This window comes from Empidonax traillii, unplaced genomic scaffold (genome assembly GCF_003031625.1).
Source record: "Empidonax traillii isolate 1590-97213 ecotype Southwest subspecies unplaced genomic scaffold, ASM303162v1 scaffold344:size748272, whole genome shotgun sequence".
NCBI lineage: Eukaryota > Metazoa > Chordata > Aves > Passeriformes > Tyrannidae > Empidonax > Empidonax traillii.
In genome coordinates this window covers 58,814-85,848 of record NW_020955537.1, presented here as the reverse complement: position 1 = coordinate 85,848, position 27,035 = coordinate 58,814, and the positions used below count along the sequence as shown (strand labels likewise).

At 38.3% G+C, this 27,035-nt stretch overlaps 1 protein-coding gene across 3 annotated transcripts in view; it reads left to right on the top strand.

Moving 5' to 3' along the window:
• The window catches only part of STAU2 (staufen double-stranded RNA binding protein 2), a 171,275-nt gene extending 145,700 nt beyond the window's left edge, over positions 1-25,575 (top strand). For all 3 annotated transcript variants that reach the window (XM_027892287.1, XM_027892286.1, XM_027892288.1), the window contains 2 exons: positions 23,548-23,636; positions 24,475-25,575. In XM_027892287.1, the coding sequence (XP_027748088.1) occupies positions 23,548-23,636; positions 24,475-24,568 (183 nt within the window). In that variant the 3' untranslated portion in view covers positions 24,569-25,575. The remainder of the gene's footprint in view (positions 1-23,547; positions 23,637-24,474) is intronic.
• Positions 25,576-27,035: the final 1,460 nt, after the last annotated feature.

The following is a 27,035-nucleotide window of genomic DNA, read 5'->3' as shown; positions in this document are numbered from 1 at the left end:
AAGTGGCTGAGCATCAGTCTGCTGGTGGGAGGTGGTAATGATTGCCTTTGCATCACCTGGTTCTATCTCCCTTTTCTTCATTTATTAAACTGTCTTTATCAATCCCTGAGTTTTTCTCACTTTCACTGTTCCAGTTCTCTCCCCCATCCCACTGTGGGGGAGGGAGCGAGAAGCTGGGTGAGTCTTAGATGCCAGCCGGAGTCAATGCACCACAATTAGGAAAGATCTCTTTGGAAACTTTCAAATATTTCAGTTCAGCAGAATATGGTTTTCTGCATTAACAAGGTGTATAGCAGTGAAAACTCCCAGCTTGCAGTTTGATAGCTTACATTGATGGCAATATTCAACCTTATTCTTGCATTATAACAAAGGTGTGAGTACATATCCCTTATTTTTTTGTTTTCTCTTTTTTTTTGACTCTGTTCAGAATGGCAGACTAATATACACATTTCAAGACTTTGATCTCATATGTAGTCTTTCAGCCTGTTCTGCCAAGGAAGTGTGAGAAGACCATGGATTTTGATCTGTGTACTAGAATCAATAAGGAGGGTCCATGTACATAATCTGCACAGAAATCAGATAGCTTGGTCTGCAGTGTTTTCTTGACACATATAAATATCACCAATCCTATCATTAGTTTACTCAAAAAAAGGAGACTAGGGGAGAAAATGTAATCTGGCATTTTAATTTATTATATATACAGCATTTCCTGAGTTATCTTGACATATGTCTTCTAGTACACAGTAGACTGTATTGCTCTTTCTCTACGTGTGCAGATACAAGCCACTTCAAAATTCAGTTTTAATTTTCAGTCTTGGGTTGCATGCAGTGTGTTCATCAGTGGTCTGGAAGTAAGCATGAAATCATATCTTGGTAATGTTTGCTGATAGCACAAAGACCAGCAGAATCTTAAATGGTGGTAAGTTGTTGTATACAATGTGGTAAGCCTTGCTGATTCAACAAAGTCCGTCCTGACTCAGCTAACTCCACAATTACTCATCAAGGAACAAGGAATCAAAGCCATACTGACAGAATGGAGAATTTTAGTCTATAAGTAACTGATCAAGATGGGCAATTGAATATCAAGTCCCATCACAGTACTTAAACACTTATGTCACTAGTAATTATGAAATACAAGGTTTATCCTTGTATATGGCTGATATTTGAGGAATTCATCTAGTTCTGATGTCAGCATTTTTAAAGGGATATGGAAACACTGAGGTAAGTTCAAAAAACAGCCACAAAAAAGTGGCTGGAGGAAGTGGAGAAAATGCCTTCTGGTGAGAGACTTGGAAGCTCTTTTGGTGTGCTGTCTAAAGGAAAAAACTGGGAACTGGCTTGATTCTGTAAGAAAAAATGCTTACAAAGAAAAAATTGTTGTTCCTCATGGTCTCTTCCATCTAGCTGAGAAGAACATAATAAGAACCATTAGTAAAAATCTGAAGGTACGCAAATTCAGATGACAAAGAATAAGTTCCGAACAGAGAAATATTTACCCATGAAAGAAGCTTCTAAATGTCTCTAGCATTCTGTGGAGCAGAATACGATTTCTCTGGTCAAAACACAGGGACAGCAGTGTCATAGAAGAACAGACCAGACCAATTCAAATTCCTTTTTGGCTTTGTGGATTGATGAATCTATGTGGTTTATAACTACCTCACAAGCCTATAGTTGACATCGCTGGTCCAAGTAGCACAGTCCAGGAAAATCAATGAACATTATCAGAGGAGAGCATGGAGCTAAATTGAAGGAAGCATCCTGGTGTTTTGCTGCCAACTTGCTTTCATAATGAGGTCTAAGGTGATATCTGAGGAAATAATTCTACTACCTAAGAGTGCTTCTTTTTGAAATTGATTATTCCATCAAGTCTCTTTTTTACTTCTCTTTGGGATTTCAAGTAGTGAATTCACTGTGCTTGCATGGTGTTTTAGGCCTGTCTCTTAATACCCTGCAGAAGCAGCTTCTAGCTGTGATGAATTTCTCAGAACAGGAGAGGAAGCCTGGCATCCGGGCTCTGCTTAATACAAGCACAACTCAGAACTGCAATTTTGCAAATGGTTTAAATCAACACACCTAGGCTCATTATTTAGCTTGTTTACTGTTGTTTTCTGAGGGAAGGGCAGGAAGGGTTGCTTTTTAAGTTCTTACGTGTGACTTAGGCCCTGTTCTTACCTCTCATATTCAATGCTGAATCTCACAATTCTTGTGGGATTGAAGAAGAGACTTCCAAGAACCAAATGCTGTCATTGACTCTAGAGCTCTATTTATCCATTTAACAATTTACTTTTAGACTGCTACTGCTTTTTCTGCATTGGGTAGTTTTTCCTTTTTTTCCAGTAAAAAAAAAAAAAAAAAAATTCTTTCCTTTGGAAACTGCATCTTACCACAGCATATGTTTCCTTCCACAATATTTTCTGTTTGTTGAGTGAGTCTATTTTTTCCCATGTTTTATGACTGTATGAAAGCTTGAATACTACAGAGTAAAAGTTAAAGAAAGGATCTCAAAAACATTTGTGACTTGGGCTCTAAGGCTGTAGGTTCAAAGCCCATCTTGGATCGTGAACTGGCAGACAGTTAACACTCAGTTTAAATATTCCCTGTTGGATACATCATTCAAATAAAAACACAGACATGGTCTGGTTTTTTTTATCTGATGGAGGAATTCTCTCTCTCTCTCAAGGTCTCCTTGTTCTCTACAAAAAGATATATTTTTTTCTACTGCAGTCTTAAAGATGTGGATTTAGGGTAGGGAGTTTCCTTGCATTGTAGGGGAATTTGTCCTCAAGCCACAGAGAGTGTAGCCTATAGTGAAGCCTGCCCCAGTGCAGGCCTTTCTTTTTTTCCCCACTTAATAATCAGAACCCATTAGCAAGTCTTAGCATATCCAGATCAATCTTGCTCAAGTTTTTGTCTGTCTAGTTCTGTGCAAAATGGGGTTCTGCAGTGTACAGGGTATCCCCTCTCTCCTCTAGCTTGACATTTTCCCACACCATCCACACCATCCACACCCAGTTCTGTTTTTGTGTTTCATATACACTAAAGAACCCCACAAGCTGATTTTAAGACGTTGTGCAGAAGAGAGCAGAAATTTTCACCACATGCACAGGTAATATCATTCTATATTTTATAACTCCTGTGATCTTTAACTACCATGCTGGAGTTAAAATACTCAAAGCTTACTCATAAACTAAACAGTCATTAAAGCATCTTGGATACCTTTTAGACACCTACAGTGCTTCCAGGTTGGAATAATTTTAAGAGTTTTTCTGTAATGTAAATACAGAGGGAAGCATTTCTAGAGGTTGATTCCTCCCACCTATTTTTTTGGGATAGGATGCTCTGGAAATACTTGTCTCCTGCTCACAACAGACAATGAAATTTTACTATGTGCTTGGCTAATTCAGGGTTAAGTGAGAAGAATCCATTCATTAATTACTAGCCTGCCATTTCTTCTCCAACCGACAGTTTAATGGAGTTTTTATTAAAATAAAAGATACTGCTGTTTATGAAACAATTAGGTTTACAAAAAGGGATAGTTCAAGTTTTTGCAAGAGCATCACCAGTAGTGATGCACTCTGGCATTTGCAGACATTTTGCAAAAAATGTATGTAGGAGAAAAAACCTCTGCAGATCAGACACATCTAGAACTGGGTAAGTGGTACATGGTATTAGGATCTTTCAGGATCAGTTTTAGGAACTGAGTTCTTTTGAGCAGTGCAGTTCCTTGTAGTTATTCCTCTCCAAAGAAAGTCAGAGTTTTGTTAGCTGAGGCACAGAAATCCCTCCATATTTATCTCTGAGGGAATATGTATTTTACTGGTAAAGGAGACAGTTATGAGGATGGCCTTGAACTAAAGGAAAAAATATTTCAAAGTGGAGGGACAATTTAAATTCTTTAACCTCTGCTTGTATTAGCTACTTCTTGGCTTTAAGTGTATGAAATCTTCTTGGCATGTGCCCTGTCTGGGGTCGAGTAGGACGTGGGAGAGATTGTGCTTGGATGTCTGGAGTACTACCACTTGGGGGGGAAAATGTGTAGCATTCCAACAGATATAATTAATGACAAGTGTTGTTGTCTTTCTCCTGTGCCATCCACCCAGTGGCTGCCTGGTGCTGACCCCTTGCTGTTCCACTGACCTCTCCAAAGTTTATTTTAAAAAGGCATCCTTGCTTTCCCAAACTTTTCAGCTAGGCTTCCCTTGGGCTTCTTGTTCAGTGTAAGCCCAGGACTATGCCTGTGTCCACTGCTCAGGGATCAGACACAAGTGTTTCCATTAGAGGGATGATTAATGGAAACTTCCTTGGGAATGGGAAAGGGAGAAGTGGGTAATACAAGTCAAGAAATGTGTTAAGGCTGAACAAAGGAACTTTGTTTCTTTGTTTAAAAAGTAACTCTTCTTTTCCAAGTGTGCTGAAAATTGCCCTTACTCGCTTGGATCCTGCCCACATCAATAAAATGCTGCAGTTGTTTCCACAGTGGTGGGCTTGAGAGAAGTTTGTGCTTTCAACCCACTTTGTAGTGAGTGACCACATCAAGTAATTCCACCAGCTGAATGGGCTTCTGTGTTGGCAGATTTAGTAGATATGGGGTTTAATGCTGTTTAGTGCAGGTGCAGGAAATTTTCTACATCTGAATGCAAATTAATAAAACAATGTACAGGACTGAAGAGTATACAGGAATCCAAACTGACTATTATGAGAGCGCAGCTGTCAAGTTACTCCTGCCTGGTAGCATTCTCCAAACAGAAAACTGCATGACTAAGTCCTTCATTTGCATGATGAGGATCACAGATCGGTTTCTGTCTGATCTCAAGCCTCACCTCACCCTCTGCTCACCCCTTTCCAGTTACGGGATGTTAGAGGCAAAAACCTGTTTCTTCCATTCCCCTTGGACACAATGCTTAGCTCTTTGAATGCCTGGGGATAAGATCCACCCTGTCAGCCAAAGCAACCTTCAGATTGCAACGGAGTAGCAGTGAAATGGGTATGATGACCCCTTTTTCATTGCTGAGGGGAATTGGTAAAAAACGTGAATTAGGTACAGAGACACTAATAATTTTGGGAGGAGACTAGGAGCTCTGTGCTGCTACTTCTCAAGGAAAGCAGAGGGCAGGAGTTTCTATCAGTAACAGGTAGGACTTTCTACAGTGTTTTACAAGGGAGGAGCTTCACTGTATTCCAGGAGAAATCAGAACTTTTCTTGCCTGCTCTTTTTAGTCTAACAGTGTGTTAAGAGTTTTAAAAAGACCACAATAGAAAATATTACCTTCCCACAAGCCAAACCATTTGAGCAGCAACTCTGCCTGCCAAACATTGCTGTCCATCAGAAACAAACAGCTCTGACTACTTGGTAAGTTGTTTTTTGGCATATGCATGTCATATTCTCTATGGAGTCAGTTTTTCAAGGCTAGATCTTGATCCTATTGCCAAATCAGAAAAACTGGGCATTTGCAGTGTAGTGCAATGGGGAGTCTGAGGCACGGGCTAGAACTGTTGTTATCCCCTCAGCAAACCTGGTTGAAACTCCTTTGTCATCTATACAAAAACAAATAAATTCATTCCACGTTTACCCCATCAGGCGTGATGTGCTTGTGAAAGGCTGGTGCTGGCTGGGACGTCCTCATGCTTGTGCAAAGGGAAGGCCTGCCCCTCCCCTGCATAGCAAAGGCATTCTGCTTTTGTGACATCTGGGCCACTGCAGCTGTTATAAGGAGTGGTTTGCTCTTTTTAGAAATTATTAGCAAAGTAAGCATGTTGTTTATTAAAATATGCAGTGTATGTTGTGAACTTGTAACTGTGATACAGAGAATATCAGCAAATGATTCTGAAATTTATTGAAGACTTCTTCCTGCCCCAACTCTAGTGAAGGGAGGGAGTTACGCTTTGATTGAAAGTGGAACTTAAAAAAATACATTTTTTTCCCTTTGCATTTTACCTTTAGAATTCAAAATAATTTATATTCAATTAGAAACATTTTACATTTTATGTTAAAATGGCATATGGAAAATAATACTAAAATATTGGGGGAAATTATTTTACTTTAGTTCTTCATATATGAAAAACTTCAATGAAGTCATTGCAGTAGTTAAAACATGGGAGATGTAGTGATCATGAAAAACATATAGAATCTTTTTTTCTTGTGTTTCCTGAAAAACACTGTTCATGTACTTTTCATGTACAAGTGTATTGTTAACTCAATGTGCAGCTGCTGGTAATACTGGTACCAGCTTTAATCAGGCATGATATTGTAAATAAGACCTAAAAAAGATCAAATGTTAGCAATATAGCAATGTAAGAAGCATATATGAGTATACGAAAGAACAAACTTTGTGTAAATCCTGCAGAAGATACTTTCTCTCAAGGCTTGGACTTGATGATCTCAGAGGTCTTTTCCAACCCGGTTGATTCTGTGCTTCTATGATTCTTAAGAATTACAATTTATTCATTTTAGTAAAAAATATCTTTGCCATCTTCTTAAAGAAGTATTCTTTTCATAGTTTGTTAAATGTAGTAATTATTAGGATTTTTTCTCCAAGATTTTTGAGGTTTTGTCAGCTACCATTCTTCATTTCTTCTATCTATATAGAGTTGGGGTTTTTTTACTGCATTTGAATGATTGATATTCACTCACTGTAGTGCTAATTGTTGCACCCTTACTGGAGAAGACTAACAAGCTTTGTTAGTTCATTACTGATTCTTTTGTTTTCTTTTTTACGATTAATACCCATTGTTGATACCAAGTTACAGTTCAGTCAATTGTGGCTTAAAAACAAGAATGAAATTAATGTTAGGGAAATATAAATTATTAACCAATTTGCAGGAATGACTGATTTTAATGAAGTGAGTTTCTATAATAAATATGTTTGAATGATCAAATTCCTCTATGGCATAGCTAGAAAGAAAGGTACGCCACGGCATTTGCAAAGGGGAACGTGCTTGTATCATATCGTTAACTCCTTATTTCAGTAAAACATTTTTTCAGCCTTATGTGATCTTAAATTGAGTAGAAACAGGGCAAAAATGGATAGGTCATAGACCCCCCACCTTCAGGGCAATTGTGTCAGTCCTCTGCTTTAGCATCCTTAATATTGTGTGCCTTGAATCGTGTGAAGCCTCACCTAAGAGGTACACAGAGGTTTACACTGTTGAGGCAATATCTATAGATGGAGAGCTGGGCAGACTTCTTCACGTCTCTTCTAGACAGGCACATATTTTTAAAGATCTAGAACAGTTTGCTTCCAAATGACAGGCAAGGAGTAAAATGACAGTTCTGAGGTAAAAATATAGGCTACAGAAACACTGTATTCTCCTGGTAGAACTGAAAGATTTTCAGCGTTTGGTCTCTTTTTGTGAGTAGTCCATAGCAAAAAAAAATATATGCTGTTTTGCAGATGTGTTTCTAAAAATAAGGGTGAATATTTCCACATAACAAATAACGAGGCCAAAATGGATTTCCTAGAGGAGCAGTAGGCATTGGAGTGCATTAAGAAGTCTTTTCTTTTTTGGTTGGTTGCAGGCTCATTTTTGTTTAGCTGGATGTGTTTTGCAGTCAGTCTAGTAAAGACAGACAAGAGAGTGTGTCTCTTGTATCCTAAGTGTAGGTATTAAGTTGTCTTCTTTCTCTGAGTTTTAAAAAAGTTTTCCTCATTTACAGGGAAAATGGTTAGATAAGCATGAAAGTATTTCTTACTGATGGCTCTTCCAAGGACTTGCTTTATTTTTTGTTAGACTGTCGTGGATTGTAGTACTATCCCTTGCAGACTGACATTGGTTTACATCACAGTTTGGATGATCTTCTCCAGTTGTATAATCACAGACCAGCATGGGGAGTCTGTGGGTGGTTTTAAGAGATTTTCTAGGTTTCTTTGTTTCAGGAGTTTGGTGTCCAAACATTATATGATTTGTTTATACTGATTTCATTGTGAAGGAAAGAATAAGTCTGATCTCCTCTTCTCTTTACTGTAACTTGATAGCATAGCAGTTATCTCAAGCATGGCTTCAGCTAGGTCTTATTCACCCTTGAGGAATATTACTGTATAATATGCATGACATTCTGAATGTTTTTTCTTTGTTTCTGGTAGCAGCCTTAAAAAGCTAGTGTTTTCATGCTTTGGTTGTATTGCTTATGTGACAGCTAAAAGTATGACATTCTTAGAGCTCAGCCTGGCCATAATGTTTTAGTCTCTACTGTCATTTAAGTTACATTAGTATTTCTGCTTTTATTCTGAGTGTGCTGACTTTAACTAACTTAATTTTACTCTACCATGGTGCAGTAAAATTGCATGTAGGCTGATCCTGGGCACCTTCTCAAAGGGCTTGCTTATGTGAGTGCTCTTATTGGAATCATTTGCATAAAGAGAGCTTGAATAGTGAAAGATTATTATTATTTATCTTAATAAAATCTTTTATTAAGAAATAGCTGTATATTAATTTACATGCCTCATACAGAACAATATTAAATGAAACAGCATCCTGAAGGCTTTTCTTCTTGACTGTGGTTGGAGTTGTTGCTAGTGGTTTCCATGCTTTTCACAGTAACAGAGACTTACTCAGGAAATATGAATTCGGGCTCCACTCCTTCCACAGCCTTAAGGTATTCATAATTACATGTCACAGGAGACTGTCTAAATGCAGATCACCAGAGTCACCACATAACAAAATTTTAAATACTCAGAATTGTTCAGAGAAAGAGTGAGAAGGAATGTTATTGCATGTTACAGGTTAAAGAAGGCACTGAAAATCAGAAGTACTGAATTGCAGTTCCTGCTTTTCTCGCTTCTGAACTTAGTGTTGAAATATCAATTAGATAAAGAACAGAAATTATCTAGGGAGCATGGGGTGATCCTCGGAACAGCTCAGTAACTACTGTGATCATTACCCTATGGAGTTAGGCTCCTTCTTTTCTTTGACCCACGTTTGTTGACTTACTCTTTCTGCAACAGCTAAATCTTCCCTATCTGTGAAGTTAGGTATCTTCCCTCTCCTGGAGGTTAGATCATCACCTATGAGGTAGGATGTGTAGTTTGTTGACCTACAACTAAGAAATATGAAATCTATATCTCTTACACCCTGGACAAGAGTGCTCGCATCTGTGCCATTGACACAAAGGGGAGTCTCACCTCCACGCACTTCTCCAGTGGTCACCTTCTCAGTGAAAACAGTGAGCTCTACTCAGACCTGTCAGAGAGCTGGAAGAACCAGCTGTCTTGAGAAGAGGACTGAGTATTTGTAGACATTAGCTGACCAAGCTTCCAGGTCTGCCTGTGTCCTGGCTTTGCAGCTGAACTCCAGAGAGGACCAGGAGTTCACCTCTAGGCTTGGAGTACCTCACAGCCTGCAGGTAGCTCCATACTCAACATGTAGGTTTCTCAGCTCATTCCTCAGAGAAACCTGTCTCTGCTCTTAATTCTGAGTAAAGAAACTGAGTACTTAACTTTAGACCTTTGATTTTATTCCAAGGACGTGCTATTTAAAACTTTGCTCTTATAGCGCCTAATTTGTAAGCACCTGAATTTTTTTATTGAATCTAACCCTGACAGGTTATTTTGTAACTAGCAAGATTTTGAATAAGCTCTTTTTGACAGCTGTGGTTAATGAATTTTAATAATAGATGCTAGGATGAAATGATGAAATAGCCGTTAGCAGATCTTCCAGACTAAAAGTCAGCTGTTCAGTAAAGTTTTTGGAGATATATCTATATTTACGACTGTAACTGTAAATGGAGTAAAAGCAGGCCTGTAGTTGCAGAGCTCAGTTAATCAGAGTCAAGAAGTGTCTAATCTTCATTGCTGGGCTGCCAGTTGGAGAGGTTCCTGAATTCAAGAAGTTAAAGTTCTTGAGGAAATCTGGTTCCTGCTTGTCTCTCTTGAAGCACTTCTGAGCTACGTAGTACCCAACATATAACATTCTTACCAGAAAAGCACACAGGACAGCAATCGTGGAGGTGACTGAAAGTGCCTGATCCACCCCACATTGTTAGTACTCTCTTTATTTTCCTACCTGTGCCACAGTAGCAGACAGAAGTAAATAGTAGCAGAGCAAATCTGGATGCACACAGCCAGTTCCTACTTATATCACCATAGGAGTGAGTAGCAGGAGCAGCTGACTCTAAAGGAGTAGATTTGGCCTTTCCATTAAAAAGGGGATGTACAAGCAGTAGAAAACACAAAATAATCCAGCAAAAAGTACCTCTGTCACTTCACAAAATGCACAGGAAGGTACTGGTTTTAAATGAAGACTAATCCTTCACCTCAAGACACATATGCTAAAGAAATGGTTGAATTTGTGCATAAAATAGCATCACAGAACCAGGCAGGGGAAAAATGTATTATGAGACTTTTCTGCAATGCTGTCATTTAACTTGATCACTGGAGTGACAAGTCAGTGAAGGCAGGTTATTTTATTTCACCTTAAGAAAATACCCAAATACCCTCACAAAATTTGAGGTAAGAGGAGAAGCAGTGAAGTCATATTACTGCTCCTGTATTGCAAAAAGGCAGGTTAAAATATTCTACTTTGAAAAAAGAATATTAAAAATATGAATATAAGCTTGAAAAGGCATAGGAGGGACAGAAACAGTATTTTTTTTTGTTGCTAGAAAACCAAGGTGTTTCCTTTCCTGCTTGCTGTAAAGACAAAATTTGGGGCACTTGAAAAATATTCTCATACCTGAGATAGAAAGCTGAATCAAAGCATAAGGCTCAACCTCTATTATTCTATTCTAAGGAGCTAGACAATGTACAGCTTTCATTTTATCCACCAGATTCAGCAGCCTCTTCCACTTTTTTCAGATATTGCCAGAATTCTGAGGTCCAAATGGTAGGCTGGAATTTATGCGTCTATTCTAAAATTTTAAAAATCTGTAGAAGTCCTCTTTTTAAAAACTAACTTTTTCATTTGCCGCCTTCTGTCAGAACATATGTGATGCTTTCCATACATTAGCTCTCCCCAAACAGTGGTTTTATTTTAGAGTTCACCTCTAATGCCAGGCTCTGAGAGGGGACTGCCAGGGACTGTTGGATGCGACAGGCCAGTAAGGAATGTATAGGAGCTTAACAGCAGGAGCAACAGACCCAGGTTAAAAATTCAGTGACCAGGAACAAATGTGCCTTTTATTTCATCTCCCAGCTAAAATCCTAGATACAGTTTATTGGCTTTAAACTTTTCTCATTTAGTAGAAAAATCTAAGCTTAGTGTTTCTTCCTAATCACATCCACTTAAAATGGGACAAATATGGCTCTATAAAGTAAGCTAGCACAGAAGTATTCTTTGTTTAAAAGACTTGGAAATTGCTTGATGGTTAACTATTAAATGGTATCTAAAATACCTGGAATTTTCCCTGAAGAAGGTCATGCCTCTACTGAAAATGCCAAAATCAAATTTAAACCACAAGTGATGGAAATGTACTGCTTGATGATCTCAAAATCACGAACTAAGTGTATGTCTGAAAAATACTGAGCTTAAGTTGTTTTTTCAAGGTGATACAGCAACTTAATGGCAGGATCACTTTGTTTTGACTGAAACAGATTTTTTGTCCCACAAACATATCAAGACCGCAAGTATTTTCATTCACTTTGAAATAAACTAGAGACCTGTTGAATTTTCTCCATGGAGAAGATTCAAGAAGTATATGAATGTGCCACACCAAGCCTAGTCATTAGCCTGGTGGTTATGTATTGCACTTGTCTGTGATATTTTGACTGGAGAGTCTACGCTGGATCTAAAAAACCTTTTCTTAAAAGTCACACATTCTCATAAAAAGTTTTTTTCTTGATTTAGTGTTTTTCTGATGTAGGATTTTGACCAGCTCTTCTCTGGACTCCTAGTTGAGTGTCTTATCCAGGTGGTCATGTGTGTCCCCCAGAAAATATGTACAAGTCCCCTTTCTAAGTAGTAGCAAGATCTGCAGCATCTTTGTAATACTGATGTACTTTTCTTCTCAAATTGGGGGTCCTGACATAAAAAGTCTGGAATGAAGGATATGGTGTTGTGCATACCCAAGTGAAGGCAGGGAGCCAACAAATGCTGTTGTAATTACAAGTGAACATTCTTGTATCATAAAACTGCAAAGAAAAAGCTATAAATCAGAGCTGGCCTGGTGGTCCCTGGCAGCAAAGTGCAAAAGATTTGAGCTCATTCCCTGAGCTAGCCAAGAGTGGGATCCTTATGGCAGCAGCAGCTCATTCCAAGGGAAGGGCATTCCTAGTGTCTCCTAAGTGATGGTCATGAAGCAGTGATTATGGTGGGAGTCAGATCCAGCCTTCAGCCCTGCAGGAGTGATAGTCTGAAAAGTGCTGGCCATTCTGGAAAATAAAGCAAGTTGTGAACTAGAGGAATTTTGTCTTCAAGAGCTTTTGTGTGTGTATTTAGGAACCTGCTGCTTTCAGTGTTAGGTCTGCATTATTGTCTGGATCCCAGATTGGATCATTCCTTGTTGTACTTGAGTACACAAGATTATCTTTCAATTTAGGTGTTTAGTTTCATGTTTCCATACACTTAGCCATGACACCAAAGTGTGCTAAAACTTCTTTATGGGCATTGGGAAAATGCAATTAAATTAAATAATACTATCCAAAATGTCTCTAATGAAGTCCCTGTCACTAATGAACATGGACCCAAACTTAATCTTCCATTAGAAATGGGGTTTTCTTCTGTCCTGGAACATTTTTCCTTTTTTGTTTCTGATGCCTCACAAGGATGTAACTCTTTAAAAACCATTGATCTGTCTGGGTAATTTACTAATATCAAAAATAAGTAAGTAAGTAGCAGGAAGGTAGGAAAGTATTAAAGTTGTTAGCATTGGGCAGTTTTCTAGAGACTTTCTTTAATACGAACTCTGTGTATGTGTGTGTATATTTCCTGTCTCTCTGAAAGATGTGGCTTGATCTGGGATTGGCAAAATAAGATAATGTACTGCTGTTAAAATGAAAAAAATAATAATAAAGAAAAAAAGAAAAAACAAACCTGAGGGTTTACAAGTGATTACAGCAAAACAAACCCCAAATTGACAGCTGTACAAACAGCACTTGCCCAGCAGTGGTAGTCAGCTACTAAGAATGCCCAACTTCCCATCAGATTGGTAAGAATTTATAATTAATAGCACATTTGAGGACTATTCTGTAATGAAAAACCACAATTTAATCTGCTGACTTGATTATGGAGGAGGTAAATGAGAGATGACAGAAATTCAGTCTTGCTTTGCAGAGTACATTATTTCCCTGTTGATAGCAGTACATGAGTAAGACAGACAGTGCTTTCCAGTATCAGCCCATACACTGGTTTAAGACGTGCAGTCCTGAAAGGTGAAAGGCTCTTTCCCAGACAGATGTGACCCCCTTCAACTCTGATAAACTTCCCGAAAAGATGAGGGAAATCTGTACCGCACAGGATGTGCTCAGCACATTGAGAGACTGAGTTAGTAATGTCCCTGATAATTGTGGATACCTCATTGTAGGAGTCAGTTTTTATTTAAATTTTTTTAATAGGAGTATACACATCTGTCTTTATACCCAGCAGCTTTTCTGGCCCACAAGAAGTCCTCTGTGAATTTCCCCAACTGAGCTCAGTGGGATCTCTGTCAGCTGCAAGATTTATGTCATCTTTTTCAGTCCTGAGAACTGTTCCTTAAGCTTTTCACATCTGGATTTAATTGGAAAGACATTAAAAGACATTAAGTGTGCTGCAAAAGCATATTTTAGAGAAGATCTTTATAGACACTTCCATTAAAGGAGCTGATGGTTGTAGGTTGAAATGGGATGAGGACAAGCCATCAACAGTTAGCAAGGACAAAAATACATTACAAACTACTTCAACTGAAAAGTTTGTCTTGTAGCTCTTGGGCCTGACTCTGATAACACTTAAATCAACTTCAATTAGGAGAAAAATACCAGTTAATGCAGTGTAAAAACACTCTGAGACCAGAATCAAAAACTTTTTCCTTTTGGAAACACTCAAATTTCTAAGAAAATGCCATATATGCTAAATATAATGCTTTTAGCTGTCAATCTAGATTTGTTACTTTGTTGGATGTACATGCACACTTGTAAAATGAGACTTGGAGAATGAAGAAGGGAATTGGTCATTAGGACTCTGGAATTATCCTTCTCTGAATGCCAATATGAGGGCCACAGGAATATAGTTACACAGAAGCAGAGATAGGATACAATTAGTACATGGTCTTCATTACAGATGTTGTAATGCAAGAATCTACTGTCCTAAACTCCCCCATTTTTCCAGCTACAATGTGCTGCTTCAAGAAGCCAGTTGGCAGTGCTTTGCATTAAGTGTAATCTATTGCTTTTGTCTTCAAACCAAAGTTTCTAGTCATGTTTAGACTGACACGCACTTAAATTTTAAAGGTAACGGTCTCAGTATGAGAGAACAAATATTCTTTCATTCTAAAATTGATAAAATGAAGGAATCTGATATATATAGGAAATTGCTCCCATATCTAAATCAAAGTGTATAGATAGTCTTTATGCATAAAAACATGTGAAGTTTAAAGAAAAAAATGATAGTTTTGTTAAGCACTGGAGTGGGGGGGAGTGCTCTTTACAATATTTCAGAAAAACAAATATGTCCGAGGCTCTTACCTTTCTCCTTCTCCTAAAAGGGAGTCCTTTTCTCCACTAGTGCCTAGCATTATTGGGAAGATGATGGCTGGATGGGTGATACTGACAGGTATGAGCCATTTGAATTGAATGGCTGCAGCACAGATTTTTTGATTTTCTATCGTTAAATACCTTTTTTTTTCAGAACCTTCCTCTTTCTATGTTGAGCTATGACAAAATGCATGTAAACTAGTAAAACTGATTCTTACTTTTATTGCTTGACCTTGGGCCAGCCTTTTATGTGCTTATGCATGCTTTCTTCACTTCAGTTTCCTTCACTTTAAAATTAGGAATAATAAAACTACCTCTATTCCTTAGTGACATTTTGTCTCATGAAGAGGAGGATATTTGCAAGGAGAGGCAAAAAGTGTTTAAACATTAGTGAGTGTGTTTTACAAGTTCAGTTTACTAAGGGAAAGAGTAATCATGTTGATATAAACACTGAGTAATAATTAACAGTTTGAACATCATTGTATACTAATTTTGGTGTGGATCTTTATGAATTCACAACAATCTTTTGATATCCTTTTTTTTTTTTTTTGACCATACTGCATGAGCAATTTCCTAAGAAAACCACTTAAATAACAGAATAAATACTTATGTCTTATTTAAATACAGCTCATTTTAGAGCTCAGTCATTTTGTTAAAAGAGATCTAGCTACATCTACAGTACTATGTGGGTCAGGGCCCATTCCCTTGCCAGGAATAACATGGTCTTTCTTCATTTATGTACTGCTACCTCTGTAATGAAGGCAGAGGCAGTGATGTCAAAACCAGGATGGGACTGTGGAGATCAGGCAAATGAAGCAGATTGTATATTGCAGCATATTTTGGAAGTTGCCATGAACTCACACAGTTGAGAACCTCAATATACCTTTCTAAAATGAAGAGGTGAAAATCTCCTGCAACAATTATAGGGTTAATGACAGCAGACTTGCAAATCTATTGCAGTGATGTGGAGAAATGTCCACAAATAAATAATTAAATAAACCAAGTCATTCTGAGAACACAGCTGACAAGGATATTTTCCAGCCATCAGTGATGAGAGAGTGATTCATGGCCTTTCTTCAGTGCTGGTGTAGGATTTTGCCAGAGGATATATATTCTGCTGATTTCAGTTTTACATTTAAAGCCATGTTTCTTAAAATCTCCTATAATTTTTTGTCTGCAGCTTCTCAATCATGCTTGAGCGTTGTCTCAATGGCATGATTTAAACCTCTACCTACCCATACAGTAATTGACCATCTAAATGCTCTCATCTAGAAGTCTCTAATTATTGAAAGCACCTATATTACTTAGATATCTATCTCTTTCTGAAAGTTAGTGTTAAAGTACTTTTTGTCTCAGGATATAAAATTAGAAGCAAGATTATTTAAGATTAATTGCTGTCTGGTGAAATTCTGTTGTATATATGCAGTGTAAATGCTTGGAAATTTAATTTTATAATATTTTTCTTCATGTTCATAAGTAAGCTGCAATAATGCATAATTCTTTCTGTGTTTGTTCTTGAAAAGAACTTCCAGATTTCTAGACAAAAACTATAGAACACACACTGAAAAAATACTAAAATTATCTGAGAAAAGAACCTTGTTTAAGATTTATTTTAGCTGCTGATACTGTGGTCAAATTCTCACTTCACCATTAGAAGATGTAGACATACCTCAGCAGATATGGGCAATGAACCTGAAAGTTCTTTTGAGATGTTCATGAAGAAGTGCCAACTTACTGTTCTGCCATGCAGGCAAAAGTCTTGGTGGCACTTGAGTATGTTGCACCTCGCAGCTGAGAAGAGATTCAAGGCAGATTTAAGACCAGTACCATACAGTCCAAGTCCCATCTAGATCTTTTAGCAATACCCTCTTCTCTTATTCCCATCTGCAAGTAAGAACACAATCTAAACTTGGCAATTAGACCAGCCTCTCTGTACTGGATTAATCTCTTATACTAGTGTAAACTTAGTTATGTTTTGGCTTTGAGTATTATTTATGAAATCCTCTTCATACAAAAGCATACCTTTTAATCAGTTTTAAGTTCAGGTGCTTTTCAACATGATTTTCTCTCTTTATGACTGGAAAAATTTGTATCACTGTTAAAGCAATAGAACTGTCTCACCCCAAATGAGGATGCAGCTCTTTCTTGGGCTTTGAAAGAATGCATTGCCATACATTACTCCTGGAATTATTGCATAGTCCCAAGCATGGTGGTCAGATCTCTAGTGTGGTGGTTCACATGCGAAAATAAGCCATGCCCAATTGACCTTCCCTACTGTTAGAGATCTACCCATTACTTAAGTAGATAAAGTAGATGAACTTAAGTTGAAGATCAGAACCTATGGAAATAAAATTCCATGTTGAATAGTGCATTTCACTCCATTCACTTCTCAGAATATAAAGAGGTATGGAGGAATGAGTACACATGCGCAATAAAACTAGGTAGAAGATGGTGACATGCATGCTGTTGTTGATAAAAACTCTGCTTAATATATTGGAAAAATTATTCAAGAACAGTTAATCCTCTCTTTAGGATTACCTCCAGAAAGCTGCAAGGTCAGACTGTACATGGATGGATTGTGTGTCATTTAAATTCTGGCTGCATGAGTTGCCCGGGGGCAGCATTAACTACTACGTGGGACTTGTTCTAAGCTGCATCTGTGAATCATCATTCTTTGTTTGAAGATAGTGTACTCCTCCTAACCTCCAAGCTCTTCCTCTTGACAGGTGCAATCAGTAGCCTTAACTCTTGTGCCTATCAGGTGACTATGCCTTTGTGCAGAGATTAATCAGCTCGGAAAACGCTATTTCCATGTAAACTACATGACTTAATCAGATTATAACCTTGTGTTTTTCATGCATATCATAAGCTGTGTGAGGAAAGAGCTTAAAGTCGTTTAATTAAGGTTTACACTGTGAGCTGTGAAAAGCCCTTCTGAACTGAATTTTCAAACAGATGTTCACATGAAATCTAATCAACTGGAGAGAACGGCACATTGTAAGGAAAGTGGTGAAAACTCCTAGAAGAAGTTATTCCTTGCAATATAGTAAATTTATTTACAACAGAAGCTGTGGGGAAAAGGGATTTGTTTGCCATACATTGTTTTTGTTTAGCTTGTATGTACCCAACCTGATAAATCCAAGAGAATTAATCCAAGATATTTTAAGGAGTCAAATTTTAGCTACTTTGTGTGTATGCATAGAAGTCTACACAAAGAAATGTATCTTCCCTTTGTGCATTTCTGTGTGCATCAAGTGTGATCAAGTTAAAGCCAGGTGGAAGCTTACTCAAAATTTTCTTCATCAAGAGAAATCAAAAACAATCACAGACAACAATAATTTTGAATACATACAAATTTAAGTAGTTGCTCAGTTTCGGGACACTGAGTCCACAAGCTCACCTCTACAGCTGTGATATTGTTGGGGTTTTTTTCAATAGGCTTTAAATGTGAAATTTAAATCCACACATTAAAAAGTCATGAAGTGCATCTCATTAGTGATGCAGACAGCTTTGCTGCAATGTTATTGCACAGCTGACATTGCCTTTTGAGGCCTCAAAAGTCAGGGAGAGGGGAAGAAACTCGCTGATTTGGGGGACAGTTTTTCTCTTGACTAAGAAAACGAATGAACATTGATTTGTTTGTAAATACACTTGTTACCAGTTTTCTTCATGCATTAACTCTGCTCTTGTCTAGGCTTTTGGCTTGCAGCTGAAATCAAGGACTAGAGTTATATCTGTCTATCACTGGTAACCTGGTATGCAAACATGTTCTCAAGCTTAGACTTGGGCAACAGGCAGAGACGTGTTTATGTATATGGCATGTGACTACAGGCAATACATCCACAATGAGTCATTTGACTCTGCAAACCTAGTCCTGAACTAAGACCCAGCTACTAAAGACAGTAAAACCTTGTCCTTCATGACCTTCTCTGGACCCTGACAATTCAGTCTTGCAGTTTCTGCCGATAATTTTATGTCTTCAGAAAACGCTGATTAAGGCCAAGCTGAATATGTTTTTTTATGTACTTAGAAAACTAATGTTAGGAGACATATCACCAGTGAACTAACGGTATCAAGCAGTGTGTTTATTAGGATTGTCTTAGACCTCCTTGGTAAAGTCAACTGAAAGGGCCACAGAGAACAACAAACTTTTACAGTTTTCAGCTTCATGGAATAAGCTGAAATATAATATAGATTTAAGAGGAAAAACACAAACCACATACTGTGCTAAAACAAACATGTGAAAATTTTATCATGAGGATGTGATCTTAAATGCACATGGGCTAGTGTAGTGCCTGTCTGCTGTTCTTGCTAAAAGAATGATCTAATGTTACTAGACTGTCATTATGAGACACTTAATCCCCAGAGTGAGAAACAGGAAGAATATTTACAAGTTTCAGTGCTATTTACTAATTGCCAATTGACTTGAGGAAAGCTAAAAAATGACTGGAAACATCCATCCCCATCCTGATACACACACATACTAATAATGGAAATGGCAGCCAAGACAAACAGCTAGCAGTGCGGTGCATCCTGTTGGCATCATATTTTTGGCACTGTTGTAGCTACGCAGAAAACAAGTGATACAAGTAATGTGTAAGGACATCTGTTCTGTAACCTATGGGGTTTCACTCATAAAACAATTGTAAAATCTTCGGGGGAGAGAAAAAGTTCTCTGTATCTGTGCAGATGCTCTATTGTAAGAAAAATATCAATGGAAGGAAGTGTTGAGCCTTGAAAAGAGGAAATTGTTCACCAGATTCACTGTCAAATATTCCATTCTCTTCTTCCCTTTTCATTTAACCCAAGTTATCTACCATTCATAAGTTATATTTAAGCCAAGTGGTGTAAATCTACTGGGACTAATAGAATTGAATCATGGATTAAATTAGCCTGATGTCTGCTTGTAACTCTTCTTCACTGTAGATTACTTGAGCTCTGTGTCACTCTGCTGACTATTCAGGTCACAGCCTCTCAGCTACCAGCTTCCTTCCTGAATCCAGCATCTTCATGTCTGTCTAGGGGCATGATGGGGAGAGGAGAAACATTAAAGACATCTATTACGATCCAAAGTATTGTTTACTCACACACTTCTCTTAGCTTTGCTGATCCTTCCAAATACAATCAGGCTATTGGAGAAAGAAAAGGGGAAGTCTTTAGTGCACTGCAAGGCTCTCTCTACCGTTCCTCTACTACCCTTCAGCTACATCCTATGAATGGACAATTTAAAAAGAAAAGAAACTTCCCTAAAATTCAAATCTTGTTGCAAATGTTGGGTTATAATTAGTTAGGCTTACCCCGCAGTTATCTTATGGAGAGTAAGACATGTCCATGAAAAAGAAGTCAGATCTCATATAAACCTGGAATGCATTAGGAAACTAGAAGATAAAGAGGGACTGTGAGGTGTAGGAGCTGAGAACAACTGGGTGGAGAGCATTCAGGAACAGGAGAAAAACTCAGAGGCTTGGGTAGGAAGAGATTTCTGAAGAAGAGGTGATTCCTCTGCTGTAAAAGAAGCCATTGCTCTGGGTTGGGTAGTAAGGAGTGGGAGACCAGAGGCACTGGAGTAGCTTGGGAAAGACGTGGGACTCAGGCAGAAGGTGCAGGGAGATGAGATTCTGTAGTGAGAAGCATGAAGTTTTGGACAGAGTGTTAGCTTCGAAAGCAGCAAAGATGAGAAGCCTAACAATGAGCGATGGTGTAAAGGGCTGGCTCTTCAACAGTGCTCACGCAAACACCCTGATACCTGTGCTTGGGAGATCAAGGATGCAGGTACAGGACTGCTACAGGACTGCTTTCCTGCTGCTTGTCCCCTCTGATATTTGGTTCTACAAATACAATAGATCTGAGATCTTACCTTTTATACCGCGTTTCAGCTTGCAAAAGGCATGGCTTGAAGAAGGGTAAGATGGAGAAATGAGACTGCACCATGTTACAAGCATTAGGATTTGGAAGTTGTGTTGGTATGAAGCATGCTTATCATTAAATACCTCGAAACATATTTTCATTTTATGTTTCCTCTAATTGTTCCATATTTACTTTATTGACACCCATATAGTAAAGATCCCCGCTTACTGGCAAAGAGTTCATTATTTTATATTGTAGTACTTCTTCCCTTGCTGTTAGAAGAGGAGAGGGACTCTCTTGATCTGTTTCTATTGACATAGTGGCTAATATTCGTCCAGGAAGCTCCAAAGCAATTTTGCTGAAAAGCAGTCCTGAAAGCTTCTCTGTATTTTATGTGGGATGCCTTGCAAATAGCCATTTCTGTGAGTAAAACAGTAGTAACAGAGGTACTCATAGCAATTCTAGAATTAGCAATTCTAGATTATAATCTGTAATTCTAGAATTAGAATTTAGGTTGGTCAAATTAATCTCTTGATGACTTTGGGATTTCAGTTACCTCTATTCAAGACCAGACTGTTCTACATATGATATGATCAATCTGTGAATAATCTTGAATGAAACTCTACTTGGCTCTACGTCTTACCAGCTACAGTCAGGGCCTTTTTATCTGAGTCACTGTACAAACAAATAACCTGAACACGTAGTTCTTCCACACAAGTTTACAGTTCACACATCAGACCAGGAAGCTAAGAATGGATATTAAAAAGTAAACAAGGTGGGTTGAAAAACATATGAGGTAGCAGTTTAACTGTGTAGGAGGAGTAGACATCCCAGCTTCCTTCTCTCCTTGCAGTGCAACCTGGTAATGGGTTTTGATTTACCATACATAAGAAGGAAGGAGATTCTGATAGTTTTGCTAAGGAGCATCAGGGAAAAAATGAATATGAGAGGACAGGAGGTTCTTGGGTGCCAGTCTCTATCCATTGGATTCTGTGGTTCTCATAGTTGCTAACTAAAGTACAAGGAAGCGCAGGAATCCAAATCACTCCTCATCCTCACATTATGAGTAGAGCTTACATTGTGATGCAAAGGACCCCGGGAAGAGGAGAAGACGAGAGATGCTGGGATGAAGAAATGTGTTGGATTACTGGAACAGAGAAGTTGAGGGGAGAGTAGACTAAAATCCTTGTTGCTACTGCAGAAATTATTTGGATTGAACAGTTGTTTTGCTGAGCAGTCAAGATCAAGGATGGAATGACCTTATAGGTCTTACAAGATTTGAGAATGCACATCTGAAACTACAAGGGACAGAGGTGGTAGAGAAAAAGCTGTCTTATGAAAAATGCTAGTATATCAAAATGTCAAGAGAACCAGAAGAAATGAGGAAAGAGAGAATTCACTCTCTGTGGAACTCAATGGGTGATAAAAGTGAAAGATCCAGTAAAGAGAGAAGTTGTTATTGAGATGAAGATGATGCTCAGCCTTTAGCCATTGCATGGAAAAAGGTCTAAAAGAAAGATGAGGGCAGCAGAAGTTTTAAGATAAAGGGAAAAATTATTGCAATGGATGTGAAGAAGAAGCAAGTAGAGAGCAGGTTAGCTGTCTCATACGGGGACCCAGAACACGTGGTAAAGGTGGAGTGGATTTTAAGTAACAGTGATAATCTGAGGTTTGCAAAGAGACTTTATAAAATGTTTAGGGTTTTTTTTTTTTTTTTTCCCCATTTGCTTGGGTTTTTTTTTGTTAGGGCAAAACCCATAAAACTTCATAGACTAGAAAGATTCTGTTTTCATGCACTATGGGTGGGAGTACCTTGTACAGCCTTCTGAAGCTTTAGCAGCTAGTCTTTACTATAGACAAATCTGGGACACATGGTCTTTTACTTCAGGACAGCCTGGCAATTTTTGTACTGTTATTCATCTCACCAAAATACACATTGTCTAATAATATTTAAGTTGTATAAACATACCTTTCAAGGGAAGGAGTTGTTGAGAGAATCCAGGCAAAGAATTAGTACAAAAGCAAATCTAGTACTTCATTATGATGGCAGCTCCTGTTCCGGGAAGAGTCTCTGCTCTCTGAGGGAAATGAAGACAGAGACGGATTCCTTCTATCCCAACAATTAAGAAGAGAGCAACTTCCAATTTTCTAAAAAACAGTTGTTGCTTCACCACGAAGAACAGCACCATAGGGCCTGCAGTCAGTTCCACTGCTCAAGGTGTTACGTTAGGGCACAGTGTCTGTGAAAAAGTTACCTTTTCTTTCCCCTGTGGTTAGTTCTGAATGCATCTTAGGTGGAAGTGATTAAAAAGCAAAATCCATTTTGCAGTGCTGCTTTGCGTTTCACCTTTATGACAGAACTGACCTCAACTGTTTTATTGTGCTGGGTGTTTTTACAAAGTCAGCCACGTGGTGTCAGAGAGTTTCATAATCAACCTCTGCTAAATTAATTACAAAAAATCGTTTGTCCTTTACTGGAGGAGATAGAGAGGAAAGAAGGAGCAGGGCTCATAGAGATGAGAGAGAAGGTGGTCAATGAGGAATGCACTTGCACAGAAAAGTTGATTGTTCTTCTATTGGTGATGCTTCATAATCACTTCATCTCAGCTCACCCTGTTCAGCACACATCACTACATATGTATAAGACATCAGGCTGTAATGTTTGAGATTCAATATTGGAGTATTAGTAGTTTCCTGCTGATGCTCTTCCCATTGCTCACACCTTCTGCAAACCTTTGCAAGACAAGAGCTTGTCCATCAGAGCTCTGGAAAATGTGAGCTCTAGGAAAACATATAGGGATGCTGGAGAGGCTTTCTGGAGAACCAGAAAGGCAAGAACTGAAAGTATATCATGTTCTTTATGTAGGTGATGAAGCTTGAATTGATACACATTGGAGTCACTCATATGCTCAGGAAGAAGAAAATACCCTCAACCCATGCACAAGCTGGGTTAGGTACACACTCTATTAGCTCTGCAGCCTAGATGACTTCAATTAAGAGGAAATTATTTAAATTTAGTTTATTGAAACACACACCTTCCTTCATTTGGTGTTAGTACCGTTGTGTCAGTGGGGGTTTTGACAACTCATCTTTTCTTTAGGCAGCGTTAAGTGCCTTGAAACAGTTTTCAGAACAAGGACTGGATCCAGTGGAAGGGGCTATGAAAGTTGAGAACGGATCACATGAAAAGTAAGTATACCATTTAAATCCTCTGCATTTTAATGCCTGTGTGGCATAGTAGATAAGAAATGTTAATTAAGAGCTTAGTTGCCCTTTTAAACCTGTGCAAAACTATTTTCTCTGGAATTTATATACAGTTTGTGACAATTTGAGAGGATAAACATGATTTCAGGTTTAGCATTGCTGATAATGTTTGCTAATGAGCTATGAGACAGTCAGTCCTCCTATGGAAATGCTAAAGAAAAGGATTTTCTTTTCACTGTATGGATTCTGTGTAAGTAGCATAACATGATTTTTGTCAAATGCGTTGTAGCACATGATATTGCCTGTAAATAAGAGTAGCTATCTGCCAGTAAGTCCTTATGACTGCTAGATGAATTTTACCTCAGAGAATTTAAAAGTTTAAATTTCTTTCAGGCTGTGATATGCAATATTGGCTTTAAGTAGTAAACAATAGAAGCAAGTTTCACACTGGATTTTCATTTTAAGAAAATGGGATTGTCCATCCAGTAAAGATTTTTCTTCCAGCTTCTAGTCTGTTTATGTAAGAAAGTAGACTTGTGTTACTAAATAAATTAGGGAGTAATAGAATAAAAGAAGTAAGACTAGAAGTGGCATTTGGAATTTTCAATAGATATATTGTGGCTATTTATAAACTAATTTAATCAGAAACATTTTTCCATATGATCTCATCAGCATAGTATTTGAACATAAATATTGTTGTTTCACTTTAAAATGTTACCTTTCCCGGTGACCTTTGAATCTCATGTGCCATCTGGTAATAAACATGTCTTAAAGATGTGCAACCCTGGACCTTACCACTCTTGTTAATGTATTAATCTTTCAGACAAGTCAAGCATCTGGGAGAGAAAGCAGACAATAAACAGACTAACTCAGGCACCATTGCTCAGGACTGCAAGGATTCAAAGGCTGTCGTCTAGGAGCTTCCCAGCACCCACGGCTGCCACTGCATCCTTATAAACCTGTCAACACGCAATAGGGTGTATGTGTACAAGGAAATGAATGACTAATACCATTATTTGAGTCTTATGTGAAGACAACACTATTCTAACACAAGAGATAGTATACATGGTACTGTTTATTCAACTGTGGAAAAAAAATAAAATTGAACATTTCCCTTAGAACTCGAGATCAGAGTATAACTCAATTGCCCAGAGGCAGAAGAAGTCTGATCGTGTTACTGGAGGTTAAAATAACAATAATTAGAAAAAAGTGTTAGGAAAAAAAAAAAAAGGGAAACTTTAAAATTGATTAATATTGAGGAAAACAAGTCAGAATTTTTTGTAGTGTAGTTTTAAGTTCAGCTTACTGTTTTTTAAATAATGCTTGAATATTTTGAAATTAACCAATGACAGTGCTGTGAGAATTGTAGTTGTTGTCTTCATATATAGTCATACAGCTTATCTTTTTATGCAGACATTATGCATTCTTCATTCTATATGAATATGTATGACTTTAAGATGCACTACTCAGAGTTGTATGCAAACAGAAGTTTAAATCATGACAAGTATTTGCTTAACATGAACAGATGTTAGTTATGATCAGTCTCGATATACTACAGGAAAAAAGCAGATATGGTATTTGATTTTCCTTGCCATCATCAATTAAAGAGGCGTCTTGCCTCCAAGCAACATTTTCCCCTTCGATTCTGCTCTCTGTTGTGTGAAGCACATCTACACCCCATTCTGTGTGTTGTATCAACCCACCGTTTGCATCAACTGAGTGTTTTTAGTCTCTGCATTCAGACCAAGAGCAAAAGGGAGGACTGCAACAATATCATGCCAAGGATGGAAAACTGCTGATGTAAAGATCATTCTTTTGTGAAAGGAATGGCAGCAGAGATAAGACCTGTGGCTGCTCTGTACCAGCATATTTCTTTTAAATGTGTGGCCAAATGCAGTAAAACCACATCAGTTCATGTGTACAATGACAGTGTCTTCTCTTTCTTTACCATTCACATGTAAGACATCTAAGAGAAAGAATTGAAAAGAAAACAATTACAAACTAACAAATGACTGGCTACCACACCAAAGCCAGGGTTCAACCTAGCTTTCCTCATGCCTCCATCTTCTGCAAACTAACTGTGTTAGACCAGACATGCCAGCATTTAAGTCAATTTTTTATCCAAAATATGGATGCTTTATTTTATGCAAACCTAGTGCAACAAACATCAAGCTTCTCCCAACTGCATAACAGTCACAACAACATTGCTCGAGACTGCAGAAACATGTAAACCAGGGTTCACAACCCAAGTGACTCATGCAGGGAAGTAGATTAACAGCAATGTAAGGAAATGGTGCAAGGTAGGGTGGCATTGATTCACCTCTGGCACAGGCTTTCAGGGTAGCATGCCTCGTTCTCACAGAATCAGTGGATGGAGTCTCTTTTTTCTACTTCATGTTTCTCATGGGTATGATTCACTCTCACCCCCAGCAGATAAGGAGCCTTTGTACTAGAATTTTGAAGTTTTCTAGGATCTGACTTCATAAAAGAGTCAGGAACAAGGTGAACCTTTCAGTTCCCACAGAACTGGGAGACTTCCAGAGCCATTTGGCACCTGGCAGACTCAAGTTATTCAGGCAGCAGTATACAAAAATAATTAGCTCTTGCACACCATCTTTCTCAGGGATATGTTACCTGCCTAATTGGCAACTGGAGCAGAAATTCTGCTGTTTCACCTCATCAGAGAGCTCAGAAACAGGCTCAGTCTGTGTTTTAGCAGTACCTGCTATTATGCAGAATACAAAAGGCATTACTGTCCCCTCCCACGGAGAACAAGAACAAAAGGAAGAGGCAAAGCCATTCCTTGACAACTCTGTCCAAAGGGCGAGAGCATGTGCTTACTGGGGAGAATGTGACAAGGAGACTGGCAGTGTGGCCTCCGTAGCATTGACAGAACCACTGTGGTGCGTTCCCTGTCCCTTCACTACAGAGGAACACTCTGTACTAGTTTGCTCAGAAGCTTGATACTGGGTGCCATTCTCTAGCTACAGACACAAAAATGTGCCCAGTAAACTTCAAATTAGTTGCTTTGTTACAGGAGGGTTCTGCATTGAGCACCAGGCTTGCTCCAGTGCGTGTGGAGTGCAGCAAAGCCATGTTTGCCTCACTCTAAATGAGCAAAATGCAACCAAAAGTGTGCAACCAGCTGTCTGAGCCCAAAAGGGCTCTTTCAGCCCCTCCAATCAGGGCAACAATAAAGAAGGAGTTTCTCTATGAAACTGTTATTTCAAATTCTGTTACTGGTCAGAACAGTGCTTGATTCTGACTGACATAAAACAAGGCAAGTAACTGAGTTGAGGGCCTTATTTTTTTCTCAAAACTATAGAAACATGAAGCAGACTGGGGGAGGATGGTCAAGCTTACTAACTAACATTTTCCAAATGC